The sequence below is a fragment of the Balaenoptera borealis genome (assembly GCF_965194805.1).
Source record: "Balaenoptera borealis genome assembly, chromosome: 10".
NCBI lineage: Eukaryota > Metazoa > Chordata > Mammalia > Artiodactyla > Balaenopteridae > Balaenoptera > Balaenoptera borealis.
The window spans coordinates 116,243,755-116,257,189 of record NC_138874.1 but is presented as its reverse complement, the minus strand read 5'-3'; the positions used below and the strand labels follow the sequence as shown (position 1 = coordinate 116,257,189).

The 13,435-nt window shown below is 46.6% G+C and overlaps 1 protein-coding gene across 1 annotated transcript in view; it reads left to right on the top strand.

The window, feature by feature from the left end:
- Positions 1 to 13,435, top strand: part of TCERG1L (transcription elongation regulator 1 like) — a 192,972-nt gene that overhangs the window by 162,213 nt on the left and 17,324 nt on the right. The window contains exon 9 of the mRNA XM_082407393.1: positions 9,996 to 10,131. Coding sequence (XP_082263519.1) covers positions 9,996 to 10,131 — 136 coding nt within the window. The remainder of the gene's footprint in view (positions 1 to 9,995; positions 10,132 to 13,435) is intronic.

Sequence of the window (13,435 nt, the reverse complement as noted above, 5' to 3'; positions counted from 1 at the left end):
TTCAGCAATCCTTCCGTGTAATCGAGTTAATCCTTATTTATTTTGTGATTATGGTTTGCCAGAGGTTTGTTGCACCTCATCGCAGGGACACAGAGAAACGTCGCCAGGCGGGGAGTACATCTCACATCGACCCACCATCCTCTTCCCAAGACTGGTTATCAAGAATTTTGGCCCATTCTGTACAGCCCCTTGGAGGTATAACTGTGGAGTCATCTGAGAGTCTTTCGTCGTATCTCCATGTATTTGGCCTCTGTTTGTGGTAATTAATGGTTTAACTCTGTTCAGTCTTGCGACGCCTTCTGCCGGAAAGCGTGCTCAGCTTGACGTTTGCTGCCCCAGTGATGGGGACGGAGGCTGGTCCTGAAGAGGATGGAGGAGGGTGAGAGATTTGCTGTCAGCACAGGGACAGGCCACAGAGAAATGAGCGCCGGGGGAAGAGGCAGCTCAGACAAATTCAAAAGGCCCAGCTGAGATGACTTCTAGTAAGGCAAAGAGATCTTAATATGGTGGGAGGGGAGACAGAGAGCGGCTGTGAGTTTATTCCACTGTCAGACATGGTGCTGGAAAAGGCCCAACACAGTGAAAATTGCTCAATATGCCCAATGAAGAGGTCAGAGTTGATTTGCCCATTTTTAACTTTTTTTTTTTTTTCGACCGTGCTGCATGGCTCATGGGCTCTTAGTTCCCCGAGCAGGGATCAAACCCGGGCCCTCTGCAGTGGACCACCAGAGAAGTCCCTTTTAACTTTTTTTTTTTTTTTAATCAGTCATCAGTTTTATACACATCAGTGTATACATGTCAATCCCAATCGCCCAATTCAGCACACCACCATCCCCACCCCACTGTGGTTTTCCCCCCTTGCTGTCCATACGTTTGTTTTCTACATCTGTGTCTCAACTTCTGCCCTGCAAACCAGTTCATCTGTACCATTTCTCTAGGTTCCACATACATGCGTTAATATACGATATTTGTTTTTCTCTTTCTAACTTACTTCACTCTGTATGATAGTGTCTAGATCCATCCACGTCTCAACAAATGACTCAATTTCGTTCCTTTTTATGGCTGAGTAATATTCTATTGTATATATGTACCACACCGTCTTTATCCATTCGTCTGTCGATGGACATTTAGGTTGCTTCCATGACTTGGCTATTGTAAATAGTGCTGCAATGAACATTGGGGTGCATGTGTCTTTTTGAATTACGGTTTTCTCTGGGTATATGCCCAGTAGTGGGATTGCTGGGTCATATGGTAATTCTATTTTTAGTTTTTTAAGGAACCTCCATATTGTTCTCCATAGTGGCTGTATCAATTTACATTCCCACCAACAGTGCAAGAGGGTTCCCTTTTCTCCACACCCTCTCCAGCATTTGTTGTTTGTAGATTTTCTGATGATGCCCATTCTAACTGGTGTGAAGTGATACCTCATTGTAGTTTTGATTTGCATTTCTCTAATAATTAGTGATGTTGAGCATCTTTTCATGTGCTTCTTGGCCATCTCTATGTCTTCTTTGAAGAAATGTCTATTTAGGTCTTCTGCCCATTTTTGGATTGGGTTGTTTGTTTCTTTAATATTGAGCTGAATGAGCTGTTTATATATTTTGGAGATTAATCCTTTGTCCGTTGATTCATTTGCAAATATTTTCTCCCATTCTGAGGGTTGTCTTTTCGTCTTGTTTATGGTTTCCTTTGCTGTGCAAAAGATTTGAAGTTTCATTAGGTCCCATTTGTTTATTTTTCTTTTTATTTCCATTACTCTAGGAGGTGGATCAAAAAAGATCTTGCTGTGATTTATGTCAAAGAGTGTTCTTCCTATGTTTTCCTCTAAGAGTTTTATAGTGTCCAGTCTTACATTTAGGTCTTGAATCCATTTTGAGTTTATTTTTGTGTATGGTGTTCGGGAGTATTCTAATTTCTTTCTTTTACATGTAGCTGTCCAGTTTTCCCAGTACCACTTATTGAAGAGACTGTCTTTTCTCCATTGTATATCTTTGCCTACTTTGTCATAGATTAGTTGACCATAGGTGCGTGGGTTTATCTCTGGGCTTTCTATCTTGTTCTGTTGATCTATGTTTCTGTTTTTGTGCCAGTACCATATTGTCTTGATTACTGTAGCTTTGTATTATAGTCTGAAGTCAGGGAGTCTGATTCCTCCAGCTCCGTTTTTTTCCCTCAAGACTGCTTTGGCTATTCGGGGTCTTTTGTGTCTCCATACAAATTTAAGATGATTTGTTCTAGTTCCATAAAAAATGCCATTGGTAATTTGATAGGGATTGCATTGAATCTGTAGACTGCTTTGGGTAGTATAGTCATTTTCACAATATTGATTCTTCCAGTCAAAGAACATGGTATATCTCTCCATCTGTTGGTATCATCTTTAATTTCTTTCATCAGTGTCTTATAGTTTTCTGCATACAGGTCTTTTGTCTCCCTAGGTAGGTTTATTCCTAGGTATTTTATTCTTTTTGTTGCAATGGTAAATGGGAGTGTTTCCATAATTTCTCTTTCAGATTTTTCATCATTAGTGTATAGGAATGCAAGAGATTTCTGTGCATTAATTTTGTATCCTGCAACTTTACCAAATTCATTGATTAGCTCTAGTAGTTTTCTGGTGGCATTTTTAGTATTCTCTATGTATAGTATCATGTCATCTGCAAACAGTGACAGTTTTACTTCTTTTCCAATTTGTATTGTTTTTATTCCTTTTTCTTCTCTGATTGCCGTGGCTAGGACTTCCAAAACTATGTTGAATAATAGTGGTGAGAGTGGACATCCTTGTCTCATTCCTGATTTTAGAGGAAATGCTTTCAGCTTTTTACCGTTGAGAATGATGTTTGCTGTGGGTTTGTCATATATGGCCTTTATTATGTTGAGGTAGGTTCTCTCTAGGCCCACTTTCTGGAGAGGTTTTATCATAAATGGGCGTTCAATTTTGTTGAAATATTTCTGTGCATCTATTGAGATGATCATATGGTTTTTCTCCTTCAATTTGTTAATATGGTGTATCACATTGATTGATATGCGTATATTGAAGAATCCTTGCATTCCTGGGATAAACCCCACTTGATCATGGTGTATGATCCTTTTAATGTGCTGTTGGATTCTGTTTGCTAGTATTTTGTTGAGGATTTTTGCATCTATGTTCATCAGTGATATTGGCCTGTAGTTTTCTTTCTTTGTGACATCTTTGTCTGGTTTTGGTATCAGGGTGATGGTGGCCTTGTAGAATGAGTTTGGGAGTGTTCCTCCCTCTGCTATATTTTGGAAGAGTTTGAGAAGGATAGGTGTTAGCTCTTCTCTAAATGTTTGATAGAATTCGCCTGTGAAGCCATCTGGTCTTGGGCTTTTGTTTGTTGGAAGATTTTTAATCACAGTTTCAATTTCAGTGCTTGTGATTGGTCTGTTCATACTTTCTATTTCTTCCTGGTTCCGTCTCGGAAGGTTGTGCATTTCTAAGAATTTGTCCATTTCTTCCAGGTTGTCCATTTTATTGGCATATAGTTGCTTGTAGTAATCTCTCATGATCCTTTGTATTTCTGCAGTGTCAGTTGTTACTTCTCCTTTTTCATTTCTAATTCTATTGATTTGTGTCCCTTTATTTCTTGATGAGTCTGGCTAATGGTTTATCAATTTTGTTTATTTTCTCAAAGAACGAGCTTTTAGTTTTATTGATCTTTCATTTATTTCTGATCTGATCTTTATGATTTCTTTCCTTATGCTAACTTTGGGGTTTTTTTTTTTGTTCTTCTTTCTCTAATTGCTTTAGGTGTAAGGTTAGGTTGTTTATTTGATATGTTTCTTGTTTCCTAAGGTAGGAGTGTATTGCTATAAACGTCCCTCTTAGAACTGCTTTTGCTGCATCCCATAGGTTTTGGGTTGTCGTGTTTTCATTGTCATTTGTTTCTTGGTATTTTTTGATTTCCTCTTTGATTTCTTCAGTGATCTCTTGGTTATTAAGTAGTGTATTGTTTAGCCTCCATGTTTGTATTTTTTACAGATTTTTTCCTGTAATTGATATGTAGTCTCATAGCATTGTGGTCAGAAAAGATACTTGATACAATTTCAATTTTCTTAAATTTACCAAGGCTTGATCTGTGACCCAAGATATGATCTATCCTGGAGAATGTTCCATGAGCACTTGAGAATAAAGTGTATTCTGTTGTTTTTGGATGGAATGTCCTCTAAATATCAATAAAGTCCACCTTGTTTAATGCATCATTTAAAGCTTGTGTTTCCTTATTTATTTTCATTTTGCATGATCTGTCCATTGGTGAAAGTGGGGTGTTAAAGTCCCCCACTATGATTGTGTTACTGTCAATTTCCCCTTTTATGGCTGTTAGTATTTGCCTTATGTATTGAGGTGCTCCTATGTTGGGTGCATAAATATTTACAGTTGTTACATCTTCTTCTTGGATTGATCCCTTGATCATTTTGTATTGTCCTTCTTTGTCTCTTGTAATAGTCTTTGTTTTAAAGTCTGTTTTGTCTGATATGAGAATTGCTACTCCAGCTTTCTTTTGATTTCCATTTGCATGGAATATCTTTTTCCATCCCCTCACTTTCAGTCTGTATGTGTCCCTAGGTCTGAAGTGGGTCTCTTGTAAACAGCATATATACGGGTCTTGTTTTTGTATCCATTCAGCCAGTCTGTGTCTTTTGATTGGAGCATTTAATCCATTTACATTTAATCTACTTATCGATATGTATGTTCCTATTACCATTTTCTTAATTGTTTTGGGTTTGTTATTGTAGGTCTTTTCCTTCTCTTGTGTTTCCTGCCTAGAGAAGTTCCTTTAGCATTTGTTGTAAAGCTGGTTTGGTGGGGCTGAATTCCTTAGCTTTTGCTTGTCTGTAAAGGTTTTAATTTCTCCATCAAATCTGAATGAGATCCTTGCTGGGTAGAGTAATCTTGGTTGTAGGTTTTTCCCTTTCATCACTTTAAATATGTCCTGCCACTCCCTTCTGGCTTGCAGAGTTTCTGCTGAAAGATCAGCTGTTAACCTTATGGGGATTCCCTTGTATGTTATTTGCTGTTTTTCCCTTGCTGCTTTTAATATTTTTTCTTTGTATTTAATTTTTGATAGTTTGATTAATATGTCTCTTGGCGTGTTTCTCCTTGGATTTATCCTGTATGGCACTCTCCATGCTTCCTGGACTTGATTAACTATTTCCTTTCCCATATTAGGGAAGTTTTCAACTATAATCTCTTCAAATATTTTCTCAGTCCCTTTCTTTTTCTCTTCTTCTTCTGGGACCCCTATAATTTGAATGTTGATGCGTTTAATGTTGTCCCAGAGGTCTCTGAGACTGTCCTCAATTCTTTTCATTCTTTTTTCTTTATTCTGCTCTGCAGTAGTTATTTCCACTATTTTATCTTCCAGGCCACTTATCCATTCTTCTGCCTCAGTTTTTCTGCTATTGATCCCTTTTAGAGAATTTTTAATTTCATTTATTGTGTTGTTCATCATTGTTTGCTCTTTAGTTCTTCTATGTCCTTGTTAAACGTTTCTTGTATTTTCTCCATTCTATTTCCAAGATTTTGGATCATCTTTACTATCATTATTCTGAATTCTTTTTCAGGTAGACTGCCTATTTCCTCTTCATTTGTTAGGTCTGGTGGGTTTTTACCTTGCTCCTTCATCTGCTGTGTGTTTCTCTGTCTTCTCATTTTGCTTGACTTACTGTGTTTGGGGTCTCCTTTTCGCAGGCTGCAGGTTCGTAGTTCCCATTGTTTTTGGTGTCTGCCCCCAGTGGCTAAGGTTGGTTCTTTGGGTTGTGTAGGCTTCCTGGTGGAGGGGACTAGTGCCTGTGTTCTGGTGGATGAGGCTGGATCTTGTCTTTCTGGTGGGCAGGTCCACGTCTGGTGGTGTGTTTTGGGGTATCTGTGACCTTATTATGATCTTAGGCAGCCTCTCTGCTAATGGGTGAGGTTGTGTTCCTGTCTTGCTTGTTGTTTGGCAGAGGGTGTCCAGCACTGTAGCTTGCTGGTCGTTGAGTGGAGCTGGGTCTTGGCATTGAGATGGAGATCTCTGGGAGATTTTTGCAGTTCGATATTATGTGGAGCTGGGAGGTCTCTGGTAGACCAGTGTCCTGAACTTGGCTCTCCCACCTCAGAGGCACAGCCCTGATGCCTGGCTGGAGCACCAAGAGCCTTTCATCCACACGGCTCAGAATAAAAGTGAGGAAAAAAGAAAGAAAGAGAGAAAGAAATAAGAAGATAAAATAAAATAAAATGAAATAAAGTTTGTAAAATAAAAAATAATTATTAAAAGAAAATTAAAAAGTAATAAAAAAAAAGAAAGAAAGAAGAGAGCAACTATACCAAAAAAGAAATACACCAATGATAACAAGTGCTAAAAACTATACTTTAAAAAAAGGACAGACAGAACCCTAGGACAAATGGTAAAAGCAAAGCTATACAGACGAAATCTCACCCAGAAGCATACACATATACACTCACAAAAAAAGGAGAAGGGGAAAAATTAATATATCCTGCTCCCAGAGTCCACCTCCTCAATTTGGGATGATTCGTTGTCTATTCAGGTATTCCACAGATGCAGGTACATGCAGTTGATGGTGGGGATTTAATCCACTGCTTCTGAGGCTGCTGGGAGATATTTCCCTTTCTCTTCTTTGTTCGCACAGCTCCCGGGGCTCAGCTTTGGATTTGGATCCGCCTCTGCGTGTAGGTCGTCTGAGGGCGTCTGTTCCCACTCACACAGGACGGGGTTAAAGGAGCAGCTGCTTCGGGGGCTCTGGCTCACTCAGCCCGCGGGGAGGGAGGGGTACGGAGGAGGCGGGGCGAGCCTGCGGCGTCAGAGGCATCGTGACGTTGCACCAGCCTGAGGCGCGCCGTGCGTTCTCCCGGGGAAGTTGTCCCCGGATCACGGGAGCCTGGCAGTGGCGGGCTGCACAGGCTCCCGGGAGGGGCGGTGTGGAGAGTGACCTGTGCTCGCACACAGGCTTCTTGGTGGCGGCAGCAGCAGCCTTAGCGTCTCATGCCCGTCTCTGGGGTCCGCGCTGATGGCCGCGGCTTGCGCCCGCCTCTGGGGTCCACGCTGATAGCCGCGGCTTGCGCCCGTCTCTGGAGCTCATTTAGGCGGCGCTCTGAATCCCCTCTCCTCGCGCACCAGGAAACAGAGAGGCAAGAAAAAGTCTCTCGCCTCTTCGGCAGCTGCAGACTTTTCCCGGTCTCCCTCCCGGCTAGCCGTGGCGCACTAACCCCTTCAGGCTGTGTTCACGCCACCAACCCCAGTCCTCTCCCTGCGATCTGACCAAAGCCCGAGCCTCAGCTCCCAGCCCCCGCCCGCCCTGGCGGGTGAGCAGACAAGCCTCTTGGGCTGGTGAGTGCTGCTCGGCACCGATCCTCCGTGCGGGAATCTCTCCGCTTTGCCCTCCGCACCCCTGTGGCTGCGCTCTCCTCCGTGGCTCCGAAGCTTCCCCCCTCCGCCACCCGCAGTCTCTGCCCGCGAAGGGGCTTCCTAGTGTGTGGACACCTTTCCTCCTTCACGGCTCCCTCCCACTGGTGCAGGGCCCATCCCTATTCTTTTGTCTCTGTTATTTCTTTTTTCTTTTGCCCTACCCAAGTACGTGGGGAGTTTCTTGCCTTTGGGGAGGTCTGACGTCTTCTGCCAGTGTTCAGTGGGTGTTCTATAGGAGCAGTTCCACGTGTAGATGTATTTCTGATGTATTTGTGGGGAGGAAGGTGATCTCCACGTCTTACTCTTCCGCCATCTTGAAGCTCCTCCCAGAATTTACTTTTTGTACCAAAATTTTTCAGCCATAAGAATATTGAAAATATATTTAGCAAGTTTTCATTTGCTTTTGATTAATTCTAATTGAACCAATAGCTTTGCAGTCTGGAAGGTGCCCAGTGGTTCTGAACACAATATTTTGTGGAATAAGCTGTAATCCGTGATCATTGCCATGCTCACAACGTTCCTATTAATCTTATTTCAAGTTACAACAATGCGAGGCTTGTTTCCACGCTTCTATTTTTAACTAATGAAAATGTATTACAAAGAAATCCTAATCATACCCTTTGGAGTGTGATTCAATGGCAAATCCACTGATAATTTTCTTTTTTCAAAATTCCGCATAATTGCACGAGAAACGAAGAATGTAAGTTCTCCTGCAATAGTTAGTTGGTCTATAAATAAGATTCCCTACTGGGCTGAGCGAGCAGGTTTTTTTCTTTGCACATTTTGTATGAGGTTTGATTAATCCACGTTATAACCCTGATGCGTGAAAACCCTTGTTAGACGTAGCACATGGTATACCATGTTCTCATCATGTCCCCAAATTGGTAGCCTGCATATTTTCACAGCACCCTGGACAGAGGTGGAAAAGCTGCAGATTTGGTGGGCGTCAGGAGGTGGGGCTGCCCTGGTTGAGCCGTTAAGTGACTGTAGGACCTGAACGGTCCGTCTCCTTCTCCCGAAACGCGGGAGTGCAGATGTGCCCAGATCTTCCTGTGTATCACTGGCCTCTGTTCCTATGTGCCGGAGCACCTTCCCAGTGGTGACAGCCACAGATGTCTCCAGACACTGCCAAAGTCCCCCAGGAACAAAGCACCCGGGCCAGAGCCCTGATCTTGACCTACATCAGAAAACCCGGATGTGCGTGGCGTGAGCACCTTCAACCCTGCAATTCCCGGGTTGAGGTTGGTTTTGCAAAGAGGGAGGGAAGTGCCAGGCTTTTGAAGTGTGTGTGCCCTGCTGTTCTGGACCTCCAAGCACTTAGGACGCTGTCCCGGATGCAGGAGACACTAAGTCCCAGTGCTTCCCAGAGGGCTGCTTTTTAGGTTTGACATCCTCACTTGACCTGAGCGCATGTCAGAAAGGTGGCCTCAGGATCAGGTTTGCACCAGCCTGTTGAAGTCACTGCCCGAGGGCCCTGGTCCTGGGGGGGCAGGGCTAGGCCAGGAGGAGGCCCCGCAGAGGGGTCTGGGTGTCTAAGCAGGGCTGCTCTCTAGGCGGTCGAGGTCCGGTCTGTGCATCATGGCTGAGAACAGGCTGCCTGGGAGGAGACCGGGGGTGGGGCTGGGCAGACCCCACTACCAGGCTGGGGAGCAGGAGGGACAGGAGTGGGGGTAACCGCGTCTGCATCTGGCCAGATGATTTCTTCCAGCAGCAAACGTCAAGGTGCTTTAGAAGGAGGTTTCCAGATGCTTTCAGAAGAAGGTGTAGAACCATAAAGAGATCTATCAAATGGCCAGTTAAATAAAATGATGCAAGTTGCCGGGCTGGTGCTTCGTAAAAGCAGGCTCTCTCCCTCCTCCCAGCTGCCCTGCCTGGCCCCTGCCCTGGGCCCACGCTGGGCCCTCCTCCTCCCTGCCCCTTGTGTCCGGGCCGTGGCTACGGCCACCCCTGTGGAGGGGGACGGACCGTCTCTGGGCTCACGTTGCCCAGCTGTCCCCGTCCCTGTGCAGATCGCCCAGGTGGCATCCCGTCTCCCCGCTGTCACTGAAATCTCCCTTGCAGGTTAGACATCAGAACAATGTTTTCTGTCCCCTGAGTGTTGATAGAATAGTCTCCCCGTAAATGTCTTCCATGCATTTATCCGAAATGAAACAGTATCTAAAAACAAAAGCGGAACCAGGTTGAAGCTCCACCGCTTGGTTCAAGTGACAGGCTCGCTCCATTCCCTCGGGTGACGACCGGTCTCTGGCGGTGAAACGGTGAGGGACTCACAGCCTCCTTCCTGGTGGCCCAGCGGGGTGCCCTCGGCCCTCGGGCTCCCACCGTCGCCTTCCCTCCCGAGGGTGTCCATCCTGTTAGGGCTTCAGTCTCAACTTTCCGCCCCAAAGGCAGCAATGCTGTTTACATCCCAAGAGCAAAATCTCTGCTTTTCTGGGCTGACTGTTCCAAGCTTTGCCATGTGTCCAAAGAATCTTTGCCCCTTACAGGGTTACCCAGAGGGTTTTGAAAGCTTGCAGTGAGAAGCAGTTGGGTCTCCAAGGTCACGTTTGACTCTCTGTGTCTTGTGCCCTGAAGGACGGAAGGCCATGTGAGTCCCGGGCCCGAGGAGGCAGAGAGAAAAGACACGGGTGCCAAGACGCCGCCGCCCCAGATTCTTCTGCCCCTGGAGGAGCGGGTGACCCACTTCCGAGACATGCTCCTGGAGAGAGGGGTAAGGATGCCACATGATAGCGCTCCTCAGTGGGGGTGGCGGAGCTACTCTCCCCCAGCCCAAGACCCCTCCCCTTCCTCACCGAGCCCGCAGTCACGCTGCCTGACACTCAGGGGCCACGTGATGTGAGGCCAAAGCAAAGGGAAATGAATCCTGCTTCTTGTCCTAAAAGGGAAAGGAGGTTTGAAGGGTGTGATGCATCGCGGGGTAGCTGTCGCCACCTGTCCAAGGAAGCGGCTGAGAGGTGAACAGGTGTGGGTCACCTGGAAGGGACGGTCCCCGGGGCCATGTGGAGAAATGATTGGTCTGTGTTGATGGCCTTCCTGCTGGAGCCCTGCTGGCTTCCGGGGTCCACACCCCCAGAGGGACGAGCCCTCCACTTCACTTGGGGAGGGACTTGTACACCTCTGGATCAACCCAAAGGTTTTCGTACACCTGGGATGTCTTAATTGTAGTTGACTTCTGAATCTCATTTTGAATTGAGGAGGAAAAAACAGTTTATAATTGAATCTCCTTCCAATGACTTTTATTTCCTGTTTTGGCTTTTGGGTATAAAATGAGCCCGATACAATAGTTTAGCCCAGTTGGCTTTCTTCATAAAATGAGACCGAACGCAGAAGGCAGTAATAGGAACCGGTGTGTAATGGTAATTGTAATGAACACTGGAAATGGCCTTGGGAATTCAAAAGCAAATTCCCTCTGCAGTCAGCACCCACCCAAGGCTGCTTCCCGCACGGCCTCTCCCAGAGCAGGTGCAGCTGGGAACTGAGGTGGGGGGTGGCCTGGGGAGACCTCCTCTCCCCCAGAGCAGGGGGTCTGAGCAGCGCTGGCACCTGGGCAGGGTGAGGCCCTGGGGCTACAGGGAAACTTAAACGGTGCCAGCGCTTAAGAGTTAGGCGTAAGAAGGAGATTATCTCAGGCACCTTCCGTGGGAGACCTCTCTTCCTCTGCACCATGAATTTTAATGCATGCATTGCTCTATCTATCTAGAGACTCACTCAAAAATAAAATACAGCTCTTGGCGCAAGGACCTGGAAGGAAAAGTAGGCTTGTGAGCTTAAAACTGCGATGCAATGGATTAAGCCTATATTCACATATATGCCGAGTAACCCAGAAGTGCAAGATGGGAAGGCCGTGAACGCACACGCATACTGGAGTGGTCCCTGGTGTAGAGGGAGGGCGTGTTTTTGTAAAAAGACATAATTTTAAAAACTATATTTACTAGGCTAAAATTTTATTTCTAAACAAAGACTCCCTCCCCATGCAACTTTCCTTTTTTTTTTTTTTTACCAAGACATAGAGATGATTTGATTAAACAAATCCTGCAGGATGAAATAGCCTTGAAACAACTGACTCTCTTGTGAGAGGTGTGTCTGTGTGTGTGTGTATGTGTGCACCTGTGAGTGTACATGCTTGTGTGTGTGTGTTTGTGTGTGTGGTGTGGGCTCCCTGCCCGACCCACCGAAGACTCCGCGTGGCAGTTGGGAAAGGGCTCCGGCCGACCTCTCCCTTCGCCCATTCCTCGGCCCTCACCCCGTTCTCAGCCTTCCCACTTCAACAGCAAAGATGGGCAGACAAAGCCAGTGTCACTGCCTGGCTAAGGAGAGGAGGCCAGGAACACAGGCCGGAGCTCCGAACTCTGGCCGCCCAGCCCCTCTGTTCCTACAGCGGAGAAATGGGTCCGGTGCCCGTGTTCCCTTCTCCAGCCACCCCGGGAGGGTTCTGCCAACAGGGCTTTGACTCCATTTAGATGTCGTCACTGCCACTCGACGGGGTTGCTTATTCCATGGCTGTCAGTGTCCTCCTGGTCCTGGAGGCTTGTACCCAGTGTCACCACCGGTCACCATCCCTGGTGGCCGCCCTCAGCTGTCTCACAGCCCCCCTCACCGACCTTCCACTCTTGGCACGGGGTCCCTTCCCTGGGAGGCCCTCCCTCCCTCGCCTCCCTGGCTCTCCAGCTGACACATGATGCCACACGGCCGCTCTGTGTCCCTTCCACATCGCCAAGTCACCGTGCTGGCTCGCAGCTCCTGGAGACGCGGGACTCTCCAACGCGCCGTTGGGTTCCCAGGGCCCGGCTCCCAGGAGGCGCTCAATGATTTCCCAGGAGTCCCTTCGTGTCCGAGCGCTGGTCTTGCTGCACGTGCCCCGGGCCGGCCCAGCACTGATCCCAGAGTGGGCCCATGAGCCTGGGTAAGGGGGTTTATCTCCTGGAGCAGCTGCTGTTCTGTTTCCTTCTCCGCCACTCGTGTGGCCCCAAGGCATCTGCACGAAAGGGCTTATGGCATCGCTCACGTGAATGTGATAAAGCAGATCCTCTCCCCTCGGAGCCACTGAGAATAAGATTCTCTTCTGCAAACCCACTGGGAGGGATACTCCTGAGTTGTGCTGCCACACCTCTTCTGATTGCAAGGACAGTGCAGAAATAGTCATAATTCCGAGTATCTGAATGGACCCAGCCAGTCTGTCCCAGTGGAGTTAACTGGGAGACATGGCCCGTCCTCCGTGAGACGTGATGGCATTGTGAGCATTTGAGAAATAGATGCAGCGTTCATCTCATCAGTGGCCAAGTTTTCCACCTCTTTGTCTTGGAAACCAACCAGGCGCATCTTACCAACACAACATCAGACTAACCCACGTGGGAGATCAGGGCTGCCGGAGACTCCGCCCTCTCCTTCCCAAGGATGTGAGTCTCTGAATGTATCCCAGTGGCCTCAGCTGAGCAGTTTTACTCAGGAGATTTTCAGTGTGTTCTTGCCTCGTTGAGGTGGGTGATTCCATTCAGCCTTTGATTCTTAGGTACTCATGCATGAGCCTCAGCAAAAACACCCTGGGAATGGGAGGCACCAACTCCAGTGCTCTGGGTTTTCTCTGGAGAGAGACTGGGGTGAAGCCTAGACCCCTATCTTACAAGGGTTTCAGAAGAAGCCCGTATGCTGCTCATGAAGAAAAAAGGCCAACCTGAATGCACTGCTGATGTCGTAAAGCAAAGGCAGCGTTTATGACTTCTGGACTTTATAAAGTGTGCCGCAGATTCTATGAGTTACTCGTGCTCAAGAGGGGTTGATAGCTAAGCCCATCAGATTTCCAGTTGCTTAAAAATGCGGCCGAGAAAGGTCACGTTTTTCATAGGTTGGGTGATTAATAAGATTTTTTATTGCATTTGCTCAGTGCTTCAGCTCAGAAACTCATGTGCTTATAGAATGATGGCACTAGGTGTGTGGATTTCTGGTAGTTTTAAAAGGGCATATGGTTTGGGGCATTCCATGGGGATTATGGCTTGGGGAAGGGGCCTTCGGTTTTG